The sequence below is a fragment of the Cardiocondyla obscurior genome, linkage group LG07 (genome assembly GCF_019399895.1).
Source record: "Cardiocondyla obscurior isolate alpha-2009 linkage group LG07, Cobs3.1, whole genome shotgun sequence".
Classification (NCBI taxonomy): domain Eukaryota; kingdom Metazoa; phylum Arthropoda; class Insecta; order Hymenoptera; family Formicidae; genus Cardiocondyla; species Cardiocondyla obscurior.
This window is the reverse complement of record NC_091870.1, coordinates 4,245,974-4,259,125: the sequence shown is the minus strand read 5'-3', so window position 1 is coordinate 4,259,125 and position 13,152 is coordinate 4,245,974. Positions and strand designations below refer to the sequence as shown.

Here is a 13,152-nt window from a genome sequence, read left to right as displayed (position 1 = left end):
CCTCTTGAAACTTAGAAAATCAAATAGCTAAATTTTGAAATATAGAGGAAATTGACACTATTAAACAAAAATCAAAGGAGGAAAATGATTGCGAAATGTTTTTTACGCGCACTGTTTAAAGATTTCAATTTAGTAATTAATTATGTCACCGCCGCGGGGGCAGCACCTCGTGGCCAATCGCCGGCGACGGATCGATATCGATCCGTCGTTCGATAATTGCCTCCGATTTTCGAAAGCGTTGCCGGCTCGAGGCTTATCAGTGTTCACTCAGCCGTGCCGAGCATCACCTCGTGTGCAACAACGTGCAGTGTGCCTCTCTCAGAATTCTTACTCATCGTTCAACTCATCGTTCAACTCATCGCCTTGTCTCCAGTACAACTTATCCAGATCATCTTCGCAGTGTGCAACACGCCAAGAATCTTTTGGAAGACATCACCCTGCAGCACGAGGCGTGTTGAACCTCGTGCTCAGTAGCTCATCACATCTCGCAGCGTGTGAACTCACGATTTATATAATTGTGACTCATTGTTTAAACTCAGTGCAAGTTCTCAAGAACAGTTAAACAGACAGATATCAATTTAAAGACTAACTCAAGCGTGAAACTCATTTATAGATTCTGTGCGGATCTCATCTACCGGCCACGTGCTCAACGCGTGTCTCCGCGTAACTCGCATATTCGAAGGACTAACACCCGCCTTTTCGCGTTAAATAAACCGGCCACGACCGCGTAACATCCTTGCGGCGTTAATTGTAATTCTCATTTGTGAAACTCATATTATAAGTTTTGATTTTTATACACGCACAGTTACTCGAAGACTAGACGGACGATATACCGTTAAATTACCATTCCGCGAGTCGAATAATTTTATTGGTGAAACACAATCGATCGCATTAAAGCGATTATTGTCTTTAGAACGAAAATTAAATGCAGACCCGAATTTAATGACCGAATATAGACAAATTTTAAATGAATATAAAGATTTAGGGCACATGTCTTTAGATGAAAATCCTGATGATAATGGATATCATATGCCACATCATGCAGTTATCAAAGAGTCTAGTAAAACAATCAAAGTACGAGTGGTATTTGACGCATCAGCAAAATCAAACAACGGCATTTCACTGAATGATATTTTGATGATCGGGCCTACTATACAAGACAAATTTGTCTCACATTTAATTCGGTTCCGCTTATATTCTTACGTAATTTCGGCAGACATCGAAAAGATGTATAGACAAATTTTTGTAAACGAAGAGGATCGCCGTTATTAGAGAATACTGTGGCGTGAAAATAACGAAGTACGCACATATCAATTAAATACGTTAATTTTCGGTATCTCGTCATCTCCATTCCTCGCGATTCGAACCATGCATAAACTCGCGGACGACGAATATGATACATTTCCAAGAGCAGCCGGAATAATAAAGAATCATATGTACGTAGACGATTTATTAACAAGCGCGGATACGATCAAAGAGGCACGGGATATTAAGAACGAGGTGATCGAGTTATTCAAAAAAGGTGGTTTCACTATTCGACAATGGGCATCAAATGACTTACGAGTGATCAATGACTTATCGGATGAAGCGATACATAAGAGTTTGACATTAGACGATGATAAGTCATTAAAAACGATAGGTGTATCCTGGAATACTTATGACGACAAAATTTATTATTCGGCTCATCCCGTCAAAAATCACGGCACGTTAACTAAACGTAAAATTTTGTCTGAAATAGCGCGAGTTTACGATCCGATCGGTTTAGTAGGACCAATAGTTATGAAAGCAAAAAGGTTAATGCAAGATGTGTGGCGAGCGGGTATATATTGGGACGAATCTATTCCTCAAAACATATATACAGAATGGATAGAATTCGCGGAACAACTAAAAAATCTACATAACATCTTGGTAGATACTCGTAAGATACTAGTTGAGAATTATTTTCACGTACAAATACACGGTTTTTGCAATGCGAGTAACGTGGGTTATGGCGCGTGTCTTTACATCAGGTCGATCGGAAAGAACGGAAAGATTAATAATAAATTGTTATGTTCTAAGTCACGTGTAGTACCGATAAAACCTGTCACAACACCAAGATTAGAATTATGCGGGGCATTACTATTAGCAAAATTATTTGCCGAAGTTAAAATAATGATTAATATCTCAATTGAAAAGGTTGTTTTTTGGTGTGACTCTACGATTGTGTTGCATTGGATTAAAACAGCGCCACACTTATTAAAGACTTATGTAGCTAATCGTGTGATCAAAATATTAGAACTCGCAAACATGGTTGATTGGAAACATATACGTTCTGAAGACAATCCGGCTGACGTAATTTCGAGAGGTCAATTACCAAATATTTTTTTACAAAATAAGTTATGGCATGAAGGTCCATCTTGGCTGAAGAAAAATGAAAATAAATGGTATCACGGAAAACTGCAAAAAATAGATATACCGGAATTAAAACCAAATACTTGTCTAGTAATAGCGTTTAATGAACCAACAATATTTAAAAAATATGCCTCTTTCTCGAAATTATGTCGTATAGTCGCTTACTGTTTCCGATTTAAGACAAAAAATCTCGGTCTGTTGTGCGCTAAAGAAATAGAAGAAGCAGAGACGCGTATATTAAAAATTTTACAAAGACTATACTTCTCTAACGAAATTAAAAATTTAAAGGATGCACGTTCTCCTTATAACGGCAAATTTATTAACTTAAATCCTTTCTTGGATGATAGGGATTTAATTCGCGTCGGCGGTCGTTTACAGATGTCCGACTTAAGTTTCGGACAGAATCATCCGATTTTGCTTCCAAGTCAGCATCATTTAACAAACAAAATCATACGAGAATTACATGAAAAACATTTTCATTCGGGCATACAGACAACTCTTTTCCTCTTACGACGTAAATTTTGGATACTCGATGGACGTAATCAGGTCAGAAAAATAATTCGGAATTGCGTAAAATGTTACCGCTTTATAGCAAAGTCAGTAGAATACAAAATGGGAAATCTCCCACCTGCTCGTGTACGCCAAACGTTTCCGTTTGCACAGATAGGCATAGATTATTGTGGTCCGTTCTATATTAAAGAACGGAAATATCGAAACCGATCAAAAATAAAAATATATGTATGCGTATTTATATACATGGCTGTTAAGGCCATACATTTAGAAGTAGTGAACGATCTTTCTTCGGACGGATTTTTAACAGCTTTGCGACGTTTTGTCGCTCGAAGAGGTGTACCAGAAAAAATATATTCCGATAACGGTACAAACTTTGTAGGCGCAAACAACGAATTAAAAGATCTGTACGCGTTACTTAATTCAGAACAACACAAAAAATTAGTATTACAATATGCGTCTGACACTAAAATATCGTGGCATTTTATACCGCCTGCTGCCCCACATTTCGGCGGATTGTGGGAATCAACTGTAAAAATTTTCAAACATTATTTCAAGAGAGTAGTAGGCGACACTTTGTTTACTTTCAAGAAACTCAATACTTTTGTCATAGAAATCGAAGGCGTACTTAATTCTCGGCCTACTTACTTCTCTGTACTTACTCCTCTGCCTACTTACATCTCGGCCTACTTACATCTCGGCGTACTTACTTCTCTGTCGTCGGACTCTAACGATTTGAATGCATTGTCTCCCGCTTATTGTCTCATCGGTAGACCGATTACTACTTTGCCCGAAATTGATTTAGTATCTGTTCCAAATAATAAATTGTCTATATGGCAACATATAATAAAAGTTTGCCAAGATTTTTGGTCCCGTTGGAATCTGGAATACCTAAATGAATTACAACAACGGACAAAGTGGAACAAAGACGGTATTAAAATCGAAGTTGGAACCATGGTCCTAATCAAAGACAAAAACCTTCCATGTATAAAATGGTTGCTGGGCAGAATTGCAACTCTTCATCCTGGAGAGGACGGAACAATCCGAGCGGCTACCGTAAAAACGGTACATGGCGAACTAAAAAGAACTACGAAATGTTTGTGTCCTCTTCTATGCAACAAATAAATATTTGTACCCGTTCTATATGTATATGGCGATTATATAACAAGCGAATGAACAATGTATGACGGAAAATATGAATAAATGGTTGATCGGTACCCTCTCAACGGGGGAAGAATGTTATGTAGAACAATAAAAGCGTATTAAGCGGTCGTGCACGACTTAGAAACAGATAAGATTTTTTCATTAAATTCCGACAAAGACGCAATTCACTTCAGCATGGCGACACATTGTTTTAAGATTTACAATGTCGCGACGTCGAGATAAAGGTTTCGACGCGCCTATTGAATATCTCAGCGACCAATCGCGACATTTCTCTTTATGCGAAGCCTACCAATTAACGTACGATATACCCCGTTTTATGCTCAATTCTAAAACTAACGAGAGTCGATGGTTCGGTGACTAAGTTGAGAGCGAGAGTCAGTCAGTCGCTGACAATATTCGTGTCTGCACGTAATATCGCAAAGTGAATCGCAGTCTTGTCGAGGTTCGCGATACGATTTCAGATCTAATCCGAAAGTGCGTTATCGTGAAAATTACACCGCGAATAATTCGCGAATATGTGTCTCCACTCGTTCGAGTTTTCGTCGATTCCTTGCGTTGGCGTTGTCGTTATTATACGCGGCGACTCGATTTAGAATCGTTCGTTCTCGGCGTTGTGCGGGAATCATACGCTTTCTGGCGTTGTCGTTATTATACGCGGCGACTCGATGTAGAAACGTATAAATTAAAAGCGCAAAATAGACACTAGAATAGTAATTTAATAATCACATATAGACGGTGTATAAAAAACGTTGTTACAAATAAAAATCAAAGACTAAAATTGCAAACCACGGTGTGAATCGTAAATGATTGACATCGTCACAAAACACCCCCTACGCCGCAGCCTTCCTTTGCTTATCTTCAACTGCTTGACCGTATAACTTTGCTATACGGTTATCCCCCAACGGTCCCCGCTATTTTTTTGGAATCATGCATTTATGTCTTCCACCCACATTATGAACTGCCGTTTATTGTACTTGAGGCAGACCTTGAATTACTTTTCTCTCACATTACATATTAAAATCTTGTTTGATGCTTGACAATTTCTTTTTTGTTTTTTTACTCGTTTTTTTTCCCCATTTTTCAACCACTTTCTTCTCCTGCTTCTTCATACCACGTCACATACTCTACCCCACATGCATGGCATCCTAATCTATTTTTTCTTCCTTTACTTTCTTACAGGATGGCGGACTGTTCGGAGAATGGGGGGTCTGGGTCTCCCCCACGGATTGACTCTGCATTACAAAAATGCAGAGTCACTCTGGAGGCACATACACCCACAAACTCTAACTCACACGATGGGGTATCAGACGAAACTGACTTCTTAAAACAGGCACTGCTTGGCAAGGATGCCAAGCACAGGACGGCGGCTTCTGCCAAGTTACATATTCGAAACAATGAGAAATTGTCACAATTATTACAAACGTATGCCTCTGAGGCAAAAGTGTCGACAATAGAGGATATGGCAAGTAACGTACTACAGGATATGAAGGATGTCCTTCAAGTGGCCACCGTCTCAATAGGGCTAAAAGGCACCCTGGCCAAAACTCTAAGGTTGGCGGCTTGCCGCACAATGGCTTTTCTAAGCGAGATGGCAAAAAGGAAGGTAATCGAAACCATGGAAGATACTGCACATAAAAGGCAAAAAACATCCAATGAGGTAGGCAAGGCCTCTTCACAGACGGGCTGCCTTGCACCGGCTCCCCTTGATAACGTCAAAGACAAGTCTATGGCTCCTGTCTCCAAAGGCAGCAAAACGGATGAGGCTACTAGGCAAAATGCTTCCACTGAGCAGGACAGGGTTCCTTGGACCAAGGTCTTTAAGCGCAGACAGAAGACTGCAGAAAATATTAAGGCTCCTGCTTCAACAAAGAATGGAACAACAAAAAATGTTACTCGTGGATTACAGAGGGTTGATTCAAAAAGAGTCCCCAAGTCAGCGGCAGTCATTATTAACTGCCCTGCTGAAAGGAGAGCGGCTGTTATCGCCACTGCCAAGGGAAAGATCGACCTTAAACTACTTGACATCAAGGATATGCGCGCCAAGCGTGCCGTCACGGGAGCTTTGCTATTTGAAATCCACGGCGAGGATTCGAATATCAAAGCGAAAAGACTCGTGTCGGTTCTTGAGGAAATATTCGACAATGACGAAGACGTTACGCCTTACATTCCAAAAAAGACGGCCGAAGTTAGATTAAAAGGCCTTGACGATTCAGTCAATGAAGGAGAGATTGCCTCCACTCTGGAGGCAATTACAGGCTGCAAGGCAAACTTATTCAGAGTAATGCCACTAAAAGCTTCGGCTGATAGAATGAGAACCGCTTGGGTGAAATGCCCAGTGGAAGCAGCGAATGGTCTAACAGCTGCTGGACACATTCAAATTGGATGGACCCGTGCGTGTTATAGATGTGGAGCAACTGGGCACAGAACTGCTGATTCCTCTGCCCAGAAGTCGGCATGCCCTGCATGTGCGGCCAAGAAGGCTCCTTATAATCACAAGATTGCGGAAAAAAACTGCTCGTCCAGGACGGCAGTAATTAGGAAGGTCTCGCCAACGAGAAAACCTGCCCTAAGTGGCGCATTACAATAAAGGTAAAGCTAACCTCTTTATACGTATTTACACTACTGGACAGATAAGGAAAAAGTTGATGACATACCCATGTCTCTCCCATATTTTTTCTTGACGGGCATACCCATGCAATCAAGCGCGTCCCCAGGTTGCGGATAGAGAAAGGGCCGCTAACATTAGCGGTTACCTGCGAATAATTATTATTTCGTGATCATACAATAAGCAGGCGCGGACAAAGGCTATTTCAATGCATTTAACTAACGGATGGACCACGAATGCTCGGCTAATTAATAGTCGCTGTGGCTGTGGCAGATTACGGAGATGATAAGCGACTGTTCGGAGGGTAACGTGTCGTTTCTGCGATGGCAATGGCCACGATGCACTGAGCAGAAATGAGTTAGAAATGATTTATGAATTATAAATTACAATTTTTTTTTTAACTACCGGGGGAAGGTGGCCATCTGCGCTCTGGCCCGGCATGATGCCCGAACTCAATGAAATAATATTACTTGCATATAGATACAACTAACCTTAAAACTAACTATGCACGAAACCATTTGCTCTCCCAAGCAAGGGAAAGTGGAAATAAAGGACGGAATTGTCGAAATAAGGAAAGAGGGATACGTTTTATACAAACAAATCTTAATCATTGCAGACAGGCCCAAGACCTACTACTACACAGAATGGCTGAAAGGTTTTCAGTTATCACATTGATCTCGAAACCTTATAAAATTCCTTCGGATTATTCTAACTGAGTCGAAGGTCTACTGAACTTGTCAGCCATCATTTAAAACGGTTGTTCCCCTCCCTGCGCTCTGTGGAAAGCAAGAAGAGGATTTGTTGGGGTGACGTGGATGGAATATGTAATTATTTGCGTATACCTGTCACCGGCATTAACGCTGGAAATCTATGAGAACAGATTGGCTCAATTGTCTACAGCTATAGAAACTGTACAATCTGAACATATTGTTTTGGCCGGAGACTTTAATGCCAAAAATGTGGCTTGGGGCTCTCCGGGTACGGATGGAAAAGGCCGATGTCTAGAAGATTGGACTGCACAGGAAAGACTATTCCTTCTCAATGAAGGGAAAGTAAGTAACTGCATAGCCTGAAAGAGAGAGTCTATCGTTGACCTGACCTGGGCCTCTCCTTTGGCTTGCAGAAATATCATGGGATGGAAAGTGGAAGACACAGAAACTTTGTTGGACCACAAATATATCTGCATGAACCTGATTCCTGACCTCAGGGTCAGTAATTTCTCCAGTTGCACTGGTAACAGGGAATGGTCCATTGCCAAATTAGATGAAGAAGAACTGCTAATATCCCTAGATGGTGCCACTTGGCAGGATCCTATAGCCAACTATGATGATCCAACAGCAGGAGTTGCATGGCTCAGGAGAACCTTTGAGGTTGCTTGCGATGCTTCCATGCCCAAAGCTAAGAGAGGAAAGCCCAAAAGAGCTGCCTACTGGTGAAATGAAGAAATAACCGAGTTACGACAAAAAGGTATTTTCGCTAGGAAAGGCTTCTCCAAAGTCCGCTCGAGGAAAAGAAACCAGGATATCATTCATGAATGGTATCAAGCGTACAAGGACGCAAAGATGACCCTTAAGAAAGCAATTGACAAATCTTAGGCCAAAAACTGGGAGGATCTTCTAAATACCATTGAAAATGATCCATGGGAGAAACTATATAAAATAGTCTTGGAGAAAATTCGCCCCTGGACTGCCCCGGTGGTTGAAACGCTATGTCCACTGCTACTCCTAAAAATCATAGACGTTTTTTCCCATGGACAATGGCCCCGCTATTGAACAAATAGATGGCCATTATAAATAGGATGAAAGCTGGAATATAGAGAAAGAAGAGCTAGCTTACCATATTATGAAACTGGGAGCTAACAAAGCACCTGGTCCGGACGGTATTCCTGGCAAAATTCTTAAACTTGCTGCCGAAGAATTTTTGAGTAAATAGATTTGTGGGATTGTCAATGGTTGTCTCAAGAAGGGATATTTCCCTACGGAATGGAAACAAGCTAAGCTTGTTTTACTCCTTAAACCAGGAAAGGCACCTGATTCATCCTCTTCATATCGCCCAATCTGCCTCTTAGATGAGCTGGATAAACTGTTTAAAAAAGGTGATAGCAGCCAGACTGATTAGGCACATGGAGTCATCTTTCAGTGTTGAAGGTAACCTACACCCTAACTAGTACGGCTTTAGGAATGGAAGGTCACAATTGATGCAATTGCAAAAGTAAGGGAAACTGTGGATGGTGCAGTCAAGGATGGGGAACTAGTACTGGCAGTAGCAATTGATATTTCTAACGCCTTTAACTCCCTCCCCTGAATGGTCATAACTGAGGCTCTCCAAGCCTTTGGCATCCCTGTCTATTTACAGAGAATTGTCAAGAATTATTTACATAAAAGAAACCTCACATACGTGAACAGGGAAGGCAAAACCATCAAAAGAACGATCAACTGTGGGGTTGGCTCAGTACTAGGCCCTTTGCTCTGGAACATCGGTTTTGACAAAGTTCTTAGAACTGCGTTATCTGTTGGATGCTCAACCATATGATATGCGGATGACACTCTACTCCTTTCAATAAAACAGAACTGGACGGACAACTTGGCACTTGCTGAACTAGAAGTGTCTTGTGTTGTCTAAACAATCAAAAACATGGGCCTACTAGTTTCATCCTTCAAAACTGAGGCAATGTTTTTCCACGAAAGGAAAGTCGCTGTTCCCCCAACATAACGTTGCGAGTTGATGGCACGGTAGTACAGATTGACGCCCACATAAAATATTTTGGGTTAACGTTGGATAGCGGATGGACGTTCAGTGAACATTTTGCGAGGCTAGCCCCCAAAATTCACAAGACATTATTTGCCCTTGGAAGGCTTATGCCTAATTTAAAAGGACCTAATAGGCGAATTAGGAAGTTGTATGTAAACGTGGTACAATCCATGATTACGTATGGTTCACCTATATTCGCCAAGGATGTTACTAGTAGAAATAAGAAATCTGAAAGGACCATTCGCCAGATTTTAAGGAATTTGGCCATCAGGCAGGCTAGATGCTACAGAACGGTATCGCACAACGCGGCAACATTACTGGCTGGCTCGCCTTTTCTCAACTTCGTAATGAAAGAAAGAGCTGGCAGATATCAAATAATACAAGAATGGAAAGATAGAGGCATCTACCTTTCTGTTGTAATGAGAAGCAGACTGAAAGAACGGGGCCGTAAGGCAATCTTTAAGCAATGGAAGGAAAACCTGTCTACATCTCCAAATACTGCGGGAATTAGAACCATTTTGACTATTAAAGATAACTTGAAACAATGGACTATGTACAGTAGCAATCATATTATCTTCCGAATCGTTCAAATTTTCACCGGCCACGGACGCTTCGGAAGGTACCTGCACCGTCTTGGAAAGGAAAGGAAGCCCAAGTGTCATCACTGTGAGGCCAGAGAAGACTACCGAGCATACTGTCATGGAGTGCCCAGCATTCAATGAAGAAAGACAAGAACTTGTCTCTAAGATTGGCTCCAATTTACGCTTGGATAGAATTATTCAAGTAACGATGGAAAACAAAGAAAAAGAGGAAACCTTTGCCACCTTCTGTGAGAAGGTAATGCTACAAAAAGAAAATGATGAAAGAGTTAGAAGAGGAGAAGTAACTGTTTTACCTTCTTATTCTGATTGCGATGACAATGAGTCACTACCTCTGGACGGAAGCACTAGACTTCTAAATCACCTGATGGCCTTTCAATAATAATAAATTGGAAAAAGTCGTAGAGAAGAAAGTGGTGTAGAACCGCCTCCCCCAGGGTAGACACACACACTTAAAGACTATACTCTGTAACGAAAAACTGCGTTATCTCGCGGTTTCGGTGTCGGCTCACCGACCTGGCGATTTACCGACTCGCGAAAATTGGCGGTACCGACACCGTAATGAGTATTGTGTTGGCGCGGTTGGCCTGGCAACAGGCCCGTTCGCGAGTCTCAAGTTAGTCGCACGGAGACCGAGGTGCCGAACTCTGCCGACGGGACCGACGACGAGGTAGTGCGGAGGCTGTCGCCGACAGGGAAGACTTCTCCCATGGATTTTCCGCCCGTGAAGGGCTTGAGTGATTTCGCCGAGCGAGTCTCACATGAATTTTCCGCCCGGCGGGACTGACGACGAGGGAGAGCGACCGGCGAGCTGTTGAGCACGCGGTTATCACGTGCCGTACCGTGAGTGCCGTTTCGTGACGAAAGGCCAGGAGTCGCCCGGTATCGAAAAATTAATCATGTTTTAATAAACAAGTTCCGGCCAGGGGCTGGCAATCCTGAGCTACAGCTCTTTTGAGAAAATCGGCAAGGAGCTGCCGATCACCCACCGATCACGTGACCAGCACGGGGTGCCGGCGCGAGTACCGCATCAGCGCGGATTCGAGGACGGCGACGACGAATTCCGCCGCGCCGTGGGACCATACCGGCTCTCCGGGTGTATTCAGCCACCGAGGGAAAAAGCTGTAATCGGCGGAGTGCCGTGTTTATCACGACGTGGGACGTCAAGTCGCAGCCATCACGTGAAGACGGCGTGCGGCGAGTATTTGCGAGCGTGTTGCGTGGAGCCCCGGGGTGAAAGGGGGGAGTTTCGAGCAGGAATTCGCGAGTGTCGTGACACGTCCTGCGCGCGTGTTAGGAAAGTTCGGAAGCCGATCCATTCTCGGTGGGGTACCGGGAAGTGGGCATTTTATCGCCGCGTGCCGGCAGCCCAAAGTATTTTTTTGCGTTCTCTTGCGTGCGCTGTGTATCTTTCTCGCGTTGCGTTGCGTATCTTTCTCGCGTTGCGTTGCGTATCTCTCTCGCGTTCCGTTGCGTTGCGTATCTTTCTCGCGTTCCGTGTGCGTTGCGTTTACCCTATTGCGAACCGTATGCGTAATTTCTCTTCACATTCCGAATTTGATTTGTGCTAAATTATAGCCGGTGTGAAATTTCTTTTGTTTATTGCGTTCCTCTCAGAATCGCGGGTTCATCCCCGACTTCGATAATGAGCAATTTATGATTTATAAATCTTGATGTTATGGTTTTCAAATTTATTAAATAAATAAATTTAGCACAACTCGCAAGAATGAATCGGTTATACTAGCAGTTGTGCTTTTCCCACTCCATCCTTCCATTACTCTAGTATTCCGCAGAATGGGATCTGGGTATTGAGTGCCAGAATCAGCACTAAGGACAAGCTGAAAGAGCGCTGACGAGTCTAAGTGGCGCCAAACTGGTTTTAGTTGCCCGGCTCGCTCACGCGCTTGCAACAAAGGCGAGCCCTCAGTACCGAACATAAGATCTTAAGTAAATTGTCAATCAAGAAGACTCTTTCTCTTCTCTGGTAGACTTGGCGAGGTTTCTGTGCTCGGGTAGCCTCCCGGATTTGCTAACAGAAAAAATCTGAAATGATAATAATAGCAATAAAGTACTTAAAACCTCCATGCGGAAGAGGAGTAATCTCCGATTTTTGTATTTAAACCCGATTCAGGAAGAGGACTTTACCTTCTCTACAAGTCCAAGGCTTGATCTGATCTAAGGAAGTAATAATCATGTATCTGAGGTCTTATCTTATGAGCACAGGAAGATCCATACTCAGCGGGAATTGAGGAAAGGGGTTTGGTGGGTAGTTTAACTAGCAGGAGTCCCACACAGATATAGGTAATCGGCACCTATATATCGTGCGTAAATGCATTCCCCAATCTCATTAAAAAAAAAGGTATTAATTAAGGTTGTAAAAAGTTTTGTTGTAAGAACTTTTGTATTTTTATTACAAAATTTATATAAAAAAATTACAAATTACAAATAAATTAAACAAAAAAAAAAACAAATTACTAATTTATATATACAGAGTGTCTCAACCTATGTGTAAAATCCTATACAGATAGGTAGGTCTTGGGGAGATAAATAAAAAAGTTCTTTAACATTTTGAAAAATTCTCAACCGTTATTGAGAAAAAAATAAATTTGTCTAGCGCAAGAGCGACAAGGAACCTGCGGGCGAGTGAACGCGACAGGCGAATGGCTAGAAATGGTGCCGTCGCCTATCGCGCTCACTCACGTGTAGCTTCCTTGTCGCTTTTGCGCCAGACAAATTAATTTTTTTCTCAATAAGTATTGAAAATTTTTCAAAACGTTAAAGAACTTTTTTACTTATCTCCCCAAAACCTACCTATCTGTATAGGATTTTACACATGGGCTGAGACACCCTGTATAAACAATAATCCATCATATTGATACATATATTCTATGGGTGCGTTCACGGAAACACTATTCGTGCAATTTCGCAACTATCTTTTTCTTCTAATTTGTGGCTTTAGAGAAGGAAAAAAAGAAAAAGATAGTGCTAAATAGCGCAGATAGTGTTTCCGTGAACGCACCCTATACATAAACTATCAATTAGATATCAGATTTTTTAATTTACCATTAATATTTCTTTTAAGTTTTTGCTGGATTACTAGTTCTTCAAATATTGTAGGCACCACAGAAATTT

The 13,152-nt window shown here is 42.0% G+C and overlaps 2 protein-coding genes across 2 annotated transcripts; both read left to right on the top strand.

The window, feature by feature from the left end:
- Nucleotides 1-1,368: 1,368 nt before the first annotated feature.
- Nucleotides 1,369-4,026, top strand: LOC139104052 (uncharacterized). Its single transcript, XM_070659280.1, has one exon. It carries the CDS (start codon nt 1,369-1,371, stop codon nt 4,024-4,026), a length of 2,658 nt encoding a protein of 885 aa, XP_070515381.1.
- Nucleotides 4,027-9,528: 5,502 nt separating this feature from the next.
- On the top strand, nt 9,529-10,402 carry LOC139104051 (uncharacterized). The gene is made up of 2 exons (XM_070659279.1): nt 9,529-9,868; nt 9,981-10,402. The coding sequence occupies exons 1-2, from the start codon at nt 9,529-9,531 to the stop codon at nt 10,400-10,402; spliced, it is 762 nt and encodes a 253-aa protein (XP_070515380.1).
- The last annotated feature ends 2,750 nt before the right edge of the window (nt 10,403-13,152 follow it).